At 41.6% G+C, this 14,777-nt stretch overlaps 1 protein-coding gene across 4 annotated transcripts in view; it reads left to right on the top strand.

Annotated features, from left to right (window-relative positions):
* MDH1B (malate dehydrogenase 1B) overlaps positions 1–14,777 on the top strand; it is a 31,058-nt gene extending 16,281 nt beyond the window's left edge. For all 4 annotated transcript variants that reach the window (XM_067026683.1, XM_067026685.1, XM_067026682.1 and 1 more), the window contains 5 exons: positions 196–359; positions 3,550–3,689; positions 4,436–4,487; positions 9,437–9,517; positions 13,438–14,777. In XM_067026683.1, coding sequence (XP_066882784.1) covers positions 196–359; positions 3,550–3,689; positions 4,436–4,487; positions 9,437–9,517; positions 13,438–13,466 — 466 coding nt within the window. In that variant the 3' untranslated portion in view covers positions 13,467–14,777. The remainder of the gene's footprint in view (positions 1–195; positions 360–3,549; positions 3,690–4,435; positions 4,488–9,436; positions 9,518–13,437) is intronic.

Genomic DNA, 14,777 nt, shown 5'->3' with positions numbered 1-14,777 from the left:
CTCCTTTCTGCTCTGTTTCATTACTTTGCAGTTGACTCTTCATGGGATTAAAGAAGCTTGAAGAAGGGGCACAGGAAGTCATATTTCTATTTTGTGGAGGTGATTTCTTGTACTCAGATCCATTGACCCAGGGAACATTCTTATTCATTCCTATTCCTTCCTCCATTGTAAAATTGTTTCTTTCTCTCCTTACAGTGAGTGGGTAAACAGAGAATTTGTGGTAAGTCTTAAAGAGTTCACCGCCACAGGAAGACGATTTGGAGGCATCTTAGCTGCACACAGTATAGCCACTACGTTGAAATACTGGTACCATGGCTCACCCCCTGGGGAGATTGTGTCTTTAGGGGTACTGAGTGAAGGTAAATCTGGGTTTTTCATATCTTATTTTTTGTTGTTGTTGTTTTGCGGTACGCTGGCCTCTCACTGTTGTGGCCTCTCCCATTGCGGACGCGCAGGCTCAGCAGCCATGGCTCACGGGCCCAGCCGCTCCTCAGCATGTGGGATCTTCCCGGACCGGGGCACGAACCCGTGTCCCCTGCATCGGCAGGCAAACTCTCAACCACTGCGCCAACAGGGAAGCCCATATCTTATGATATTTTAAAACCTCCATGTATGCCTTGTGCTCCTACTTTTGTGTCCTTACCTAGACAGGCTCCTACCTCTTTAAAGGCTCTGTAAGCTCTCTGGATTTTCACAATTCCATAATCATTCATTCATGCATGCACTCCTTCAGTTATCCATTCAGCAGTGCAACAGTATTTTCTGTGCATGCACTGGGAACACACATAGGGAGTAGGCCTAGCTTTTGCCTTCCAGGAAGCTCACAGCAGAGTAAAGGAGAGCCACACACATAAATGAAATAATTCTGTTAAGTTTTGCTCACTGTATGCCTACTGAGGAAGGGAAAGCAAGGTCAATTTTCAGCAGGCAGCAGGAAGAAACAGGACCAGCATCATAAAGGAGGTGACACTTCAGGAAGTGTCACCTGCACGTTTGAGTAGTTGTTTACCTGACAGACAAGTATGGGAAGAACATCTGGGCACAGGAGCTGCAGGAGCAAAGACATAGACACACGATACAAAGGGCACGGCAAGACCCAGATCTCGGAGTACCAGGCAGCAGCCGGAATGTGGAAAGCTTGCTCTCCATCCACAAGTACTGTGGATATATTTTTATATCCTTACTATTTGATCTGCTAAAACATATTCGGAGCACTTCTACTGTTTTTTGAAAAATAAGAAAGAGAGAATGGCTGATGCTCTCTGTGCACTGTAGGTTCTACCTAGAGCATGTGTTCCCTTTGTGCTTTATATTCTCCCTGAACAAGCCCATCCATTCCCAAAGCTCCAGGCCTGGGCCTTGCTGCTGAGCCCTACCTTGTCAAACATTGCCTGGATGTCATGCTGTCACTTCAAACCAACGCACACCAAACCGAACCTGTTGTCGTCCTCCCCAGTCTGATTCACCTCTTGTATCCTTTATGTTATTAATGGAACCACGATCCTTCCCATTATTTCGGTGACTATGGTGCAGCTCACGGAAATCTCCCTAAATCCCCCAAATCAGAATTAATCTCTGTCTCTCCTCTGTACTCGCATAGCATTTGTTCCTCTATCAGAGAGCACATCACAGCCTGCCTTTATGGATGGGGTGGTTAGTTGCATATGCCCTCTGCATTAGAGTTCACCCACCCTGAGGGCAGGGCTTTGTCTGGGTCTATTTGTTGCTCCTCCATGGGTAGACTCTCAGTGCATCTTGTTCAATTAAAGTTAAGGTGCACGAACATCCGCACCTGTGAATTCAAATCACTGTGTTACCTTTTTAGTGAAATAGACATTTAAAACCTCATCTTTATCTGTAAAAGTTTAATTAGGGAATTCCCTGGCAGTCCAGTGGTTAGTATTCCCCCCTTCTACTGTTCGATTCCTGGTCAGGGAACTAAGATCCTGCAAGCCACGCGGTGCAGCCAAAACAAAGTTGAATTAGTCTCTGTAGGAATTCATCAATAAGCAGTTCAGTGTTGGAGGCAAGTGAGGTGAAGAGCAAGTGATCATTATGTCCCTGAAATGGTACCACATATGTAAACCCTCATCTGTTGTTCACTCATAAGGCTGGCTCTCAAATAGAGAGTGAACAGAGGGCCGGGACATCCTCTACGGAAAAGTCTTTTAGATCCTGGTTTCTTGACTTTCCTCAATATTTTGCCCTATGACAACATTTTTTTTTAAATTGAAGTATAGTTGATTTACAATGTCATGTTAGTTTCAGGTGTACAGTTCAGTGATTCAGTTATATATATATATTCTTTTTCAGATTCTTTTCCCTTATAGGTTATTACAAAATATTAAGTATAGTTCCCTGTGTTATACAGTAGGTCCTTGTTGGTTATCTATTTTACATATTTTACAGTATATATGTTAATCCCGTCCTCCTAATTTAGCCCCCCCTTTCCCTTTGGTAACCATGAGTTTGTTTTCTATGTCTGTGCATCTATTTCTGTTTCATAAATAAGTTCATCTGTATCTTTTTGTTTTCAGATTCCACATATAAGTGATATCATATGGTATTTGTCTTTGTCTTATTTCACTTAGTATGATCATCTCTAGGTCCATCCATGTTGCTGCAAGTGGCGTTATTTCATTCTTTTTTATGGCTGAGTAATATTCCATTGTATAAAAGTAACACATGTTCTTTATCCGTTCATCTGTCAATGGACATTTAGAGGTTGCTTCCACATCTTGGCTATTGTAAATAGTGCTACAGTGAATATTAGGGTGCATATATCTTTTCAAATTAGAATTTTCTTCAGATATATGCCCAGGAGTGGGATTGCAGGATTCATATGGTAACTATTTTTTTGTTTTTTAAGGACCCTCCATACTGACAACATTTTTGATGACTCGAATGGCAAGAATAATTTTCTTATTTGATTGAGACACAGAAAACGGGAGGCATTTTATCTGAAGGTTGCTCAGTTAGTAATAAGCATTATCAATTTCTTTTATTTGGAGCACATTTAAACTGGGAACTAGGAACTGGGAGGAGATCACGGCCCTTCCCTTCGCAGTGCTGCCCCTTGGCTCTGTGACTGCAGTAGTAGGCTGGAAGAGCAAAGGCAAGATGGGACAAGTGCTCGGGCTCAGGGGCTACCTAGGGGGGCAAGGAAAAGCCGAGGAAGCAGACGAAAGGAATCCAGACAAGGTGGAAGAGAAGGACTGCATTAGTTCCCAAGGCAGAGGCGGGGCATCCGAACCCAGCAGGGACAAAAGGGATAAAGAGGGAACAATGGTTCTTCCTTCTGAGAGAAACACAAAAGGGCAAGTTGTCAGAACTTGGAGAGGTGCTCAATCAATACTTCTCCAGTAATCGTTTCAATCTTCCCTGGGGAGGAATTCGCAGAAATTCCTCCATTATCATTAAATCCACCATTAGATCCACCATTATCATTAAAAAGCATGTACTATGTCTGTCCTTTTCTACAGTGTTGCCAGGAAGGCTTATTTATCTGAGTGCTTTTGTTTTGCTTTGCTTTGTGTTTGCTCCCTGCAGGCCAGTTTGGTATTCCTGAAGGGATTGTCTTCTCTATGCCTGTAAAATTTGAGAATGGAACTTGGGTGGTTCTTACAGATCTCGAAGATATTGAAATAAGTGAACAAATAATGACCAGAATGACAAGTGATCTAATTCAGGTAATGTCAGAATAGCTCCAAGGGAACTGACTTCAAAAAACAAATACCGTATGCTAACACATATATATGGAATCTAAGAAAAAAAAAAAAAAAGTCATGAAGAGCCTAGGGGTAGGACGGGAATAAAATACAGCCCTACTAGAGCATGGCCTTGAGGATATGGGGTGTGGGGGGTGGGTGTGGGTAAGCTGTGACGAAGTGAGAGAGTGGCATGGACATATATACACTACCCAATGTAAAATAGATAGCTAGTGGGAAGCAGCCGCACAGCACAGGGAGATCAGCTCGGTGCTTTGTGACCACCTAGAGGGGTGGGATAGGGACGGTGGGAGGGAGGGTGACGCAAGAGGGAAGAGATATGGGAACATATGTATATGTATAACTGATTCACTTTGTTGTAAAGCAGAAACTAACACACCATTGTAAAGCAATTATACTCCAATAAAGATGTTAAAAATAATAATAATAATAATAATAATAATAGCCTGAAACCGATTCCCCTAGATCAAGGCATACACTGGTTTTCTGTGGGTTTGATTTGCATCTTATTCCTAAGAACAATAAGGAGGCAATAAAGGTTTGAAGAAATCAGCAGAAGAACACTACTCATTTGGTTATGTAATTTCTAGTATGTTAAAAACAGTTGTTGGTTACTTAAACATCAAGAATCAAAGTGTTTTTCTATTAAGGAATGATTGTTAGTAATTGTGGTCATTTAATTCTCTGATTACAAAATATTTCCACAGGAAAAACTTGTTGCACTTGGAGAGTTGATAAATTTTCAGCCATATCAATCAGGTAATCTTTTAGATATGATGTTTTACTGGGCTGCTATTAAAAGAGTATTAAAATATATGTCAAAACGGAATCACTATTTAATATAAATAAGTATAATTCATACTTCATCACTTTTAAGGTAAATTATTGACAAAATAAACTACCAGGTTTAGTGTGTCCTTTGAAATAAAGTTTCTTAAAAGAATGCTAAAGGAATCACATCTTAAAGACACTATTGCCTTATAAAGTTCATGTATACCATATGTATTAGTTTCCTAGGGCTGCCATAACAAATTACCGCAAAGTGGGTGGCTTAAAACAACAGAAATGTATTGTCTCACAGTCCTGGAGACCAGAAGACCTAGATCAATGTGTCAGCAAGGCCATGCTCCCTCTGAAGGCTCTAGGGAAGAGTCCCTTCCGTGCCTCTTCTAGCTTCTGGTGCAGTGATTGGCATTCTTGGCCTGTAGCCACTTCATTCCAGTCTCAACCCCGGTCTTCCCAAGTCTGTCTTCCCTCTGTGTGTGTCTATGTCGCCAAATCTCTCTCTCTTTATAAGAACACCAGTAATTGCATTGGGGGCCCACCTTAATCCAGTCTGACCCCATCCTCACTTGATTATATCTGCTGAAACTGATTTCAAGTAAGGTCACATTTACTGGTACCAGGGAGCAGGACTTCAGCATATCTTTTTGGGGACACAATACAACCCACAACACTACAGTTACTTTTAGGTAACTTAAAAAAAATAAATTTCAATACGCTTATTTTTCCTATTGGTATTTTCTCTAGTTGTAAACTTACAAGGAAGTGGCCTCATCTTTCTTTCTTTCGCCTCAAAGAAAATCTCATCTGAAATAGGAAAATACAAACATAAATAAAGTAATTCACTTACAGAAAGACACTCAAGTGCCTTTTGAGAGCCCAACATACCTTCCATGTACCAGTGTTTATGGACTGTCAACTGTAAGCCAGTGCTAAGAGCTAGAAATATGGGGGTGGAGAAGATAGACCTGTTCTTGCCTTTTGAAACCTACAGTCCATCAGGGGATCGTAATTTACACAAATGTCTGCAGCTGTGGTGAATCTTAGGCATGAGAAGTACAGGGTGCTGTGCTATGAGAGCTTATACCTGGGGATGTGAGCAAAGACCTTGAGGCAGGAAATCATGTCACCTTGTTTGAAAAACCACCAAAAATAGTTTGTGTGGCCAAAGCCTAACGAGATGAAGCTGAGAGAGACATGAAGGGTAGATGAGAGTTGCAGAGGCTTCTGGATGGAGAATGACCCAATCGGGTTGTGATTAGTTTGGAAAATAAATTGTAACAAGGCTAGACTGTTTGCAGGGAGACCAGTATCAGGAGGGTAGCAGAGTGACACAAGGAAGCGGTGATTACAGCTGAGGCTGGAGGCTGTAGAATTTTGAGAGATATTTAAGAGGTGGAATTATCAAAGACTTGATGACGGACTGGCTCTGGGGAATGTCAGAGGACTCAGACTTCGTTTGCTTGAGCAATGGGGTGGGTTTACCAATATGGGAAAAAATGGTAGAGGAAATTATCTGAGAAAGAGAGAGAGAGAGAGAGAGAAAGAGAGTGTGTGTGTTTGCCTATGTGTGTGTCTGTTGGGTGGCAGAGGACGGGTGCAGTGCCAGAGTAGAGGAAGGATGAGTTTAGTTTCTTACATTTTGATTCTGAAATACCTACGGGATATCTCACGTGGATACATTACATAGAGAACTGCATACTTTCTGGAGCTCAGCAAGATCTGGACTGCAGTTATCAAATTGGGGGTTGTTGCCTATAAATAGGAATGAGGCCATGAGCATGATGGAGATTGGAGAGAGTGGGGGTGCCTGGAGGAACTTAGCCTTTAATGGTTAAGTAGAACAGGAACAGCTGACAGAGGACTGTGAAAAAGGGGTGGTCAGTCAGGACAGCCCCTGAAATCTGACACCATGGAAGACCTAAAGGCGGAGAGTGTTTCAGGAATGAGGGCTGGTCTACACTGTCAGATGCGGCGAGGGGGTCAAATAAAAAGAGGCCTGAAAAGTACCCAATGGATGTAGGACACAGAGGTCATTTGTGACTTTGATTAGAGCAATTTTGTGGAATGAGGAAAGCAGAAGTGAGACCAGAGTGGGAGGGCAGGACCCCAGCTCCCTGTGGAGCTGGGGTGCTTAGTGCTGCGGGCCTGCGGAACATGCTGGGTGCTGAGAACAGTGGGAAGGGCCCCCATCAGGATTTTCACGCAATAGAAGGGTTTTCTGAAGGAGGTGACATCTAAACCAAGTCAAGAGAGGAAAGAAGGCATTAGCTAAGGTGGGGATAAATGGGAGGGTTGGTTCATTCAGAGGGAGCAACAAGGTGTAGAAAGGTAAAAACATAAAGCAGAACTTGCTGTGAACCGCCAATTCATTTTATCTGGAAAATAAAATTTGAAGTGAGAAATGTCAGGAGGTGGAGAGGTTACTTATCTTTTTAAAACCAGTGAAGGATTTTAGGCAGGGGAGGGACAGGAGCAAGTTCAAATTCTGAAATGATCATTCCGTTCTTAATGAGAAGAATGAATTGGGTGGGAGAGACCAAAAGTAGTAAGACCAATCTTTTTGCAGGTAGAGAAATGATGAGGGCCCTAACCAAGAAGTGGCCAGGAAGATGTAGAGAAGGGGCTAGATTTGAAGATATAAAGTTGACAGGACTTGACCAATCTGAGATAGAGGCTAAGAGAGAGCTCCGGAGGGTCAAGAACGTCCCAATGTTTTTGGCATCTAGACATATGGTGGTGTCATTCCCTAAGACAGCAGTTCCCAAACCATCAGCCACAAATGGGTTGGGGGTGTGGAGCTAATGGTCCCCTTACCTCCACAGACTGAGTATGGGGCAGCTGGAGTCCCCAGGCTGGTTCCCTCTATTGTCCTTGGCATTTGCTGTGTGTGCTAAGTCATGAAAATGCTTGGGAAGCTGTGGGTAAGGTAAGGAATATAGAAGGAGCCAATTTCCAAGAGGAATTTATGTCCAGCGGGTGAGGGACACATAGTTCTGGAAGCCAACAGAGAGATTTGGGCTGGAGATGAGGCTACGGAGTCATCAGCAGCTAGGTGGTAGTTTTTTAGAAGAAGCTGATAACCATGGTGATCCTGTGCGGAAGGGCCTGAGTGGCTGGGGAGGGAAGACTTCTTCACTGCATTGTCTCTCGTGGCTTTTGAATTTCGTTCCAGGTGCATGTTTGACACATTCAAAAATATAAATAAGTGGAGAGATAGATATCTGGATGGATGGGTTTAACTACCATTGGAGAGTGAGAGGGTGAAGATGGAGTGGTGGGAGGAGAAAGATCATCAAGACACCAATAGAAAACCAGCTTCAGAGCACAGGGTCAGCTTCACACAGGAAGCATCTCTGCTGCTGAGACCTAAGAGAAGGGAAGAGGTGATGGATGGTATGCAGGGAATTATGTAGGATGGGGAGATTCAGAACAAAATAGGTAGCAAGGCCAGGTCCCAAAGATTAAAAACTAGGGGAAGGGCTAGGGTTATAAGGGAAGAGGTGAAGATTTGATATAATTTGTTAAGAGGAAAGGAAAGAAGAACAATGGAAAAAGCCAGATTTTTTTTTTTTTCGGAGCTGAGGGCTCAGTGGAATTTAGAGACCATGAAATTTGTAGTAACTCCAATGTACAGTTGCATGATTCCCTGCAAAGGTGCTCGGCTGCCTGGATGCAGGAGAGGAAACCTAGATGTATGATTTGTAGTAAGCCCTGAAATATTAGAGAGTACTGCCACCCCTGCAATTAGAATAAATGCAATTAGAATAAAACTAACACTGTACAGTATTCCAACAAAATTCTGAGTATTTTCATGACGACTTCATTTGGAATATCAAGTTATTTTCCCAAAGTTTTAATTTTTCTCATATTTTTTTGTGTCCTTGTTTTACTGGTGCCCTAAATGAGTGCTCGGGTGATTTGCTCATTGGCTTTGAATATGGGAATGGAAAATGAGTACAGTTTTGTTACTTTACTTAGCATTTGGGAAGGAAGCAGGTGAGGCAGTGAAGATGAGGACAATTGCAAGAAAGCCGATGAAGTGATGGACTACAGGGGTCTCCATTGGACAAAGAAGGACGTAATAAATGGAAATAAAATTTAAAAGCTCCAGGCAGGGGTGATATTGAAAATATTTAACAATCAGTATGGCGCAGATTACAACCAATTAAAGCAGTTGCTGCCTCTCAGAATGGATCAACTAAAAAGAAGCTGGCAGGGGACAGAGGACTGTCCTTGGTCAGACCCAAGAGGCGTTAGTGAGGTCACAGTACCAGAAGTGGGAGGAAGGGCAGAGAGACCACGAGGAAAAGAGGTTCTGGGCAGAGCGTGGGGTTTGGGAATTGAAAGCAGGTTGTGGCTGGTGGTCAAGCCACCAGGAGTGGGCCAAGCCAGACAAAGCCCCAAGGCAGCATGGAGGTGGAGCGGGTGGGCACAGAAGTCCAATGACCAGTTAGTTTTACCTCGAACTCTTTTATTCTCAGAATTTAAGGCCCTCTCCTCCTGCCTAGCGGACTAGAGTTGCAAATTCCTCTTACGATAATGAGCTATAAGGCAGTCACTCTAAATTTGACTCCATTGACTGGTAGGTAGTCCTAAATTTCCCATAACGCTTGCACTGTAGATGGTTTTGTGAAAGAAAATGACCTGATTTTATGCTGTGTTTTTATTAACAAAAGTCAAGGCATATATATATATATATATATATATATATATATATATATATATTCATTCATTGATCTTAACTCACCATTGGACCTCGCCCAAAACACTGTTCCAGAGATTCCAAGCTCAGAGCATTGAAAATAATCAGAACTTTGTAGAGTTTGGAGATCTCTGCTTATTAGTATATCAATGAGATGATTCATGTATGAGGTTTGTTTAATCTTTTCAATTAATTTAATACCTAATTTCCTGACTTTTAGAAACCGACTTAACCAAAGGAGATGAAAAGACCACCTTACCCACCACAGATGACAACCAGGAACATTGGAAAGTCTCAGATGGTAGGTATATCACTTGAACAAAAATAGTACCCTTTTTATCCAAGGCTTAACACTAAATTTCAAAGAAAGGAGTCTGATCATTTATTAGCCATAAAAAATGAGAGTTGTCTTTCATCACCTTCATCCTATACTCAAAAAAGAAAAATCATTGTTAAAAATCTATTGAAATCTTTGAAGGAAGGGACCAGACATTCACTGAGCACCTTCTAGATGCTGGTCACTGTGAGAGACACCGGGGCCCACAGTAAGGAAGTTGTGGCCACACAATCACATCTGGGGGAAAGGAGCCATGAGAATATGAGAAAGTAAATGCGAAGATACACAATGAGTTAAAAAGCTTGATGAAACAGGGCAAGGTAGTACACAAGGAAAGAAAGGATATAATCTAGAAACTCACAAGGAAAGAAAAGATCCTTGTAATGTATGAAGGGAAACATTTAATAATATCTTGAAATCTAGTTGAGACTTAAGATGGCTAAAAATAATCCAATAGCATATATTTATTTATTCAGAAGCTGTGCTGGTTCAGTCACACAAGATGAAAAAATTCTAGAGATCTGCTGTACAATGATGTGCGTATGGTTAACAGTTCTGTACTGTAAATGTAAAATTTTGTGAAGAAGGTAGATTTCATGTTATATGTTTTTACCACCATTGAAAGAAGAAACTGTGAGAGGTGCTAGGGACATAAACATACATTGAACGTTGTCCTTGCCCTCAAAGTGCTCACCATCTAGCGTGGGTGACTGCAAAGCAAAGCGAAAACTACCTTACGGAGAGCTAAGTGTTATGATAGAGGGTATAGTGGGACCACATAGGGGGTCTCCTGACATAGAGAGTGTCAAGAAAGGCTTTTGGGAAGAGATGAAATGGAAGCTGAGGCTAGGAGGAGTAGGAATTACTCGTGTAATTTGGTGAAGAGGAGGTGTGCAAGTAGAGGGCCAGGTAGGGAAGAGGTTGTGAAGGGTGTCCCACCAGAAGGAAAAACCGGGGCAAAGCAGGCATTTCAGGGGATCGAGGCATGGCCAGAAGTGTGAACCGGAGGCAGCCTCAAATTATATTCAGGAGATGATAAGTAGGGCAGCTGGGCCAGAGTAGGGGATCCAAAAAGGATGAAGAAAGCTGGAAAAGGTAGGGAGACGCCATCTGTTGTTTGGCTGAATAGTTGCTGGAGGGCTCAGCAACATAGCTGGTGGCTGGACAAAACATGAAATCGATGGGGGCATGCTTAGAGAACTAATCTAGCTTCATCACTGACCCTCTGGAAGATACTCAAGCAGCCCAAATCACTATCCAAAGGAGCGTGGCGAATTCAGTTCCAGCCAGAATACATATCTTCAAGAGGCCCAGTCAGACAGTGTATCTGGGTGCCTGGGTGGCAGCACCGTGATTCTAGTCGGCCCAGCTGGTGATAAGCAACCCTCATGGAAAGGAGGGAGGGCACTGTGGCCCCCGTGAGAGAACTGAGAAAAAGCTATGCGGCCTCTCATGAAGGGGATGACCGGTGCTTCCCAGGATGGAGGAAGAAAAGCCAAATTGTCGAGTATGTATTCTCAAGTCTTTGCAGCAGAACGATTTAAGTTGGTCATTCAAATCTTAAGGCTCTTAGGCTGAACTAATTCATAACCTTAACGTTAGTGGTAATTAAGTGAAGAAAATGGGGTTGATTTCAGGTTGTTGTGAGGGCTGTTTATTCAATGAGCATTGGAATCAACTATAACGAGATCCAGTGCTTTCCATAGTGTGGGTTAGGTGAGTTGTGAAAAAACTTCAGTGGGTCATGAAATGGATTTAATAGCTGGCGTTTTTCCTTGAACTAGAATAAAATTGATGCTAAATGGGTAAGTAAGGAGAGCAGAATTTTCTTCCAATGAATTAGAATAGGATAGAAAGAAAAAGATAAGTATTAGAAAAGATAAGAGAAGGATGAGAATAGATTAGAAAAGGGTGAGTATTTTTTTCATTTAACTTTTTGTTTCATTATAGGCACACAAGTGAAGGTACTGGACTGGAATGTAAAATGTATTTTCTTTTTTACACTGGGTTTTGATCAACAACGTTTGAAAAGTATTCACAAAGAACACCTCATGGGCTGTTAGTTATATTCTAAACCACCAGGTTTTATCTAATGTTGGTTTCAGAATATAAAGATTTGTTTTCTGATCTAATGCCAGATGATGAAAAAGATCTAATTTTGTCAGGTGGTAAGTCTGTCAAGTGATAAGCAATCTGTGTGGTGCTAATGGTCAGAGAACACAGTCCAGCAACCGAAGTAATTTTGAAATAACTGTTTCTTTTATTCATAAACACTTTGAAGGTGGGATAAAAGATAGAAGCAAATTTTTTTTAATGCTGAAATTGCTTCCATGTCATACTCACCTCAAACTCTCCCCAAATACTCTAACTTCAGCTCCAGCCTCTACGTCTCATCCTTCTCACCTTTTCTTCTCAATTCTTCATTACAAAGCTCAAAATAGCTGACATGGCAAGTCAAGATCCTCCTCAGAATGTGGGTGAAAGGAAGACCCTGACAAGTCCAAGTTAGACTTCTCTTTAACAGGGAAAACCTGGGAATTTTTATACATGCATACATATATGTATCTTGTATATATTTGTATAGAGGCTTATATATTTTCTAAATCTACCTATATGACTTGTATATCCAGAAGATAATAATAATCTAGTCTGTTTCCATCTTTACTGCTTCTTTACTTAAAACTCTGTGTACAGGAGGGAGCTGGCAAACACTGAAACATCACCAGTGATTTACTTTGTGGGGACCAAGTTTTCACAGGGAAGTTGGTAGAAAGATGCTACACTGAGCTGTTTGGCTAGACACCCATTTGCCCCTGACAGTGGCTTAGCCATGATGCCATATAGAAGTGATCTGGCATCTTGCAACTTTCAAAGAGGACAAGGCATTCAGAGAAACTTGGAGTAGAAGGAAAAAGGAGAAAATGAGAATAACTGCAAAACTCAATGTCTTTAAATACTAAAAAACTCCGTTCTTTTAATTCTCTGTGTACTGCAGTAGACTTTTTAGATCTGATTCCTCAAACCAGCTCTGAAAATCCACACAGTCAAGAACACACACATGGTAGGTGGTAGACAAACATGAATGTTAAAAGGTGGTCTTTCCTTTTATAAATGGAACTGGGTAGAAGAGGCCAAGTGTCCCTGTGATATGGTTCTTCTCAAACCCTCCGCGTTCCCACATCCCCAGAAATTCAGCCATGTTTGCTGATTCTCTAGAGCCTAGCTTCCTACTTTTATAACCAGCACTATGACAGTGACAACTGAATCCTTCCCTCAGAATGAGTAGGTGAGGAAATCGACACAAATGTATCTGCAGGTCCAGATTTTCAAAGATTGTAACTGAGTTGTCATGATATTTTACGCAAACAAGGCAGATGTAGGATTCTTTGTGGTTGACCAGTCAGGATATTCACCCATGGCTCCACACTTTCATTTAAATATCCAATAAGATTAATAGATCCATTGCACCTTGCAATCTGAAAATGTGCGGTGTGATGGGCTTTGGCGTGGGGCTAGCTACGGGGAATTTGAATTGGTGCATAGAGGAAAAGCAGGGCCAAAAGAGGAAACGGAACTGACAGTATAGCTGCTAAAAAAAATTCAAAATGAGAAGCAAAGGAGCCAAGAGAGATGGCACATAGAAATAGATTAAGGTCAGGAAAGTGGCCAGAATTTAGTTTCGTTATGAAACTGTCTAATGATGATCATGTTTGATTCCCCTCATAGGATCCTTCTCAAACATGCACTCCTTCAGCTATTGAATCAGATTGAATACAGGAATTCAGTAAACAGAAGGAAAAGGGTAGCCAAAGAAAAATTAATAAAAACATGTTACTAACATATTTTTTAAATAGTTACATTGTTTCATTTCCTTCCTTTTACAGATTCTGAAGGCAAAACTATGGAACAGTAGCAGATCAAATTAGATCAACTATAGAATTATTTGATAGTGTAATAAATATGGAAAGACCCATGAATGTCTGTATTTAGAGAAGAATAATTTGAAAGATTTACTTCAGTCTTGGATAATATTATGTGAGACAATTAAATAACAGTGACAGCACACACATAAAAAGTCAGAGTTCAATCATTTTCTGTTACTTGTATTCATTTATACGTTTGCTTATTACTGCACTTTCTCTAAATAATTTGGTGTCAACGGCTGTTTTTTAAACTACACTAAAATAGAATTGTCAGTCATTGCATCCTTGCCCACACATCCTTCTGAGAGAACCTGTTTCTCCTGCAGGCCATACCTAAGACATGGGCCTAGGTGGCCATGTTTGCTCAGATGTCCTTACCACATTGGCCTCAGCTGATTGGGCCAGAATGGATATACCTGACTCAAGGAGAACCAATCAGAGTTTTCTCTTGCTCTCTCAAAAAATTTGAACTGAGAAAAAATGAGTAAGTTGGTGTCTGAGTGATGGTAATGGTAGCGAACAAGAGAAGGCCACCAAGTTCTGCCTGTGAGGTCTTCAGAGCCCGTCAGGTTTACTGCCTTCATAGGAACCGGCTGTGTATTGTTTTTCCTTGGATTTGCTTTTATTTTAGTCTATATTGAATAGATTTCTGTTTCTTGACACCATATGTAGCCTGAGTAAATGGAATTTTAAAAGAAAAGTGTAATACTTTCCCTTACAATTGCATGGTTTAAGAAGGAAATTACAGTATTTTATTAAAGTAGTAGGAGTCATACCCATCCGCTCATATATTTCAAACTAATAAGACTGTTTACAAAGGCCATTTAGGAACTTTTGAAAGACCAGGAGTGATGTTAAAAATTGCTGATACCTGTGCTTTCTCTGTAGTTTTTGTTTTTGTTTTTTTAAATAATTCTTTATTTTATTTATTTATTTTTACTGTGTTGGGTCTTCGTTTCTGTGCGAGGGCTTTCTCCAGTGGGGGCCACTCTTCATCGCGGTGCACGGGCCTCTCACTATCACGGCCTCTCTTGTTGCGGAGCACAGGCTCCAGCCGCGCAGGCTCAGTAGTTGCGGCTCACGAGCCTAGTTGCTCCGCGGCATGTGGGGTCTTCCCGGACCAGGGCTCAAACCCGTGTCCCCTGCATCGGCAGGCGGATGCTCAACCACCACGCCAGCAGGGGAGGCCCTCTCTGTAGTTTTAAATGGTGTTTCAGGTACAAGTTACTTTCTGAAAATTCAGGGAGCTTTCAGATGTTTCTGCATTGCTTCTATACCATCATAATAAAATGGATGATTTT

This window comes from Kogia breviceps, chromosome 2 (genome assembly GCF_026419965.1).
Source record: "Kogia breviceps isolate mKogBre1 chromosome 2, mKogBre1 haplotype 1, whole genome shotgun sequence".
In the NCBI taxonomy this organism is placed as follows: Eukaryota; Metazoa; Chordata; class Mammalia; order Artiodactyla; family Physeteridae; genus Kogia; species Kogia breviceps.
The sequence above is the reverse complement of the archived record's forward strand: the minus strand, read 5'-3'. Positions and strand labels throughout refer to the sequence as shown.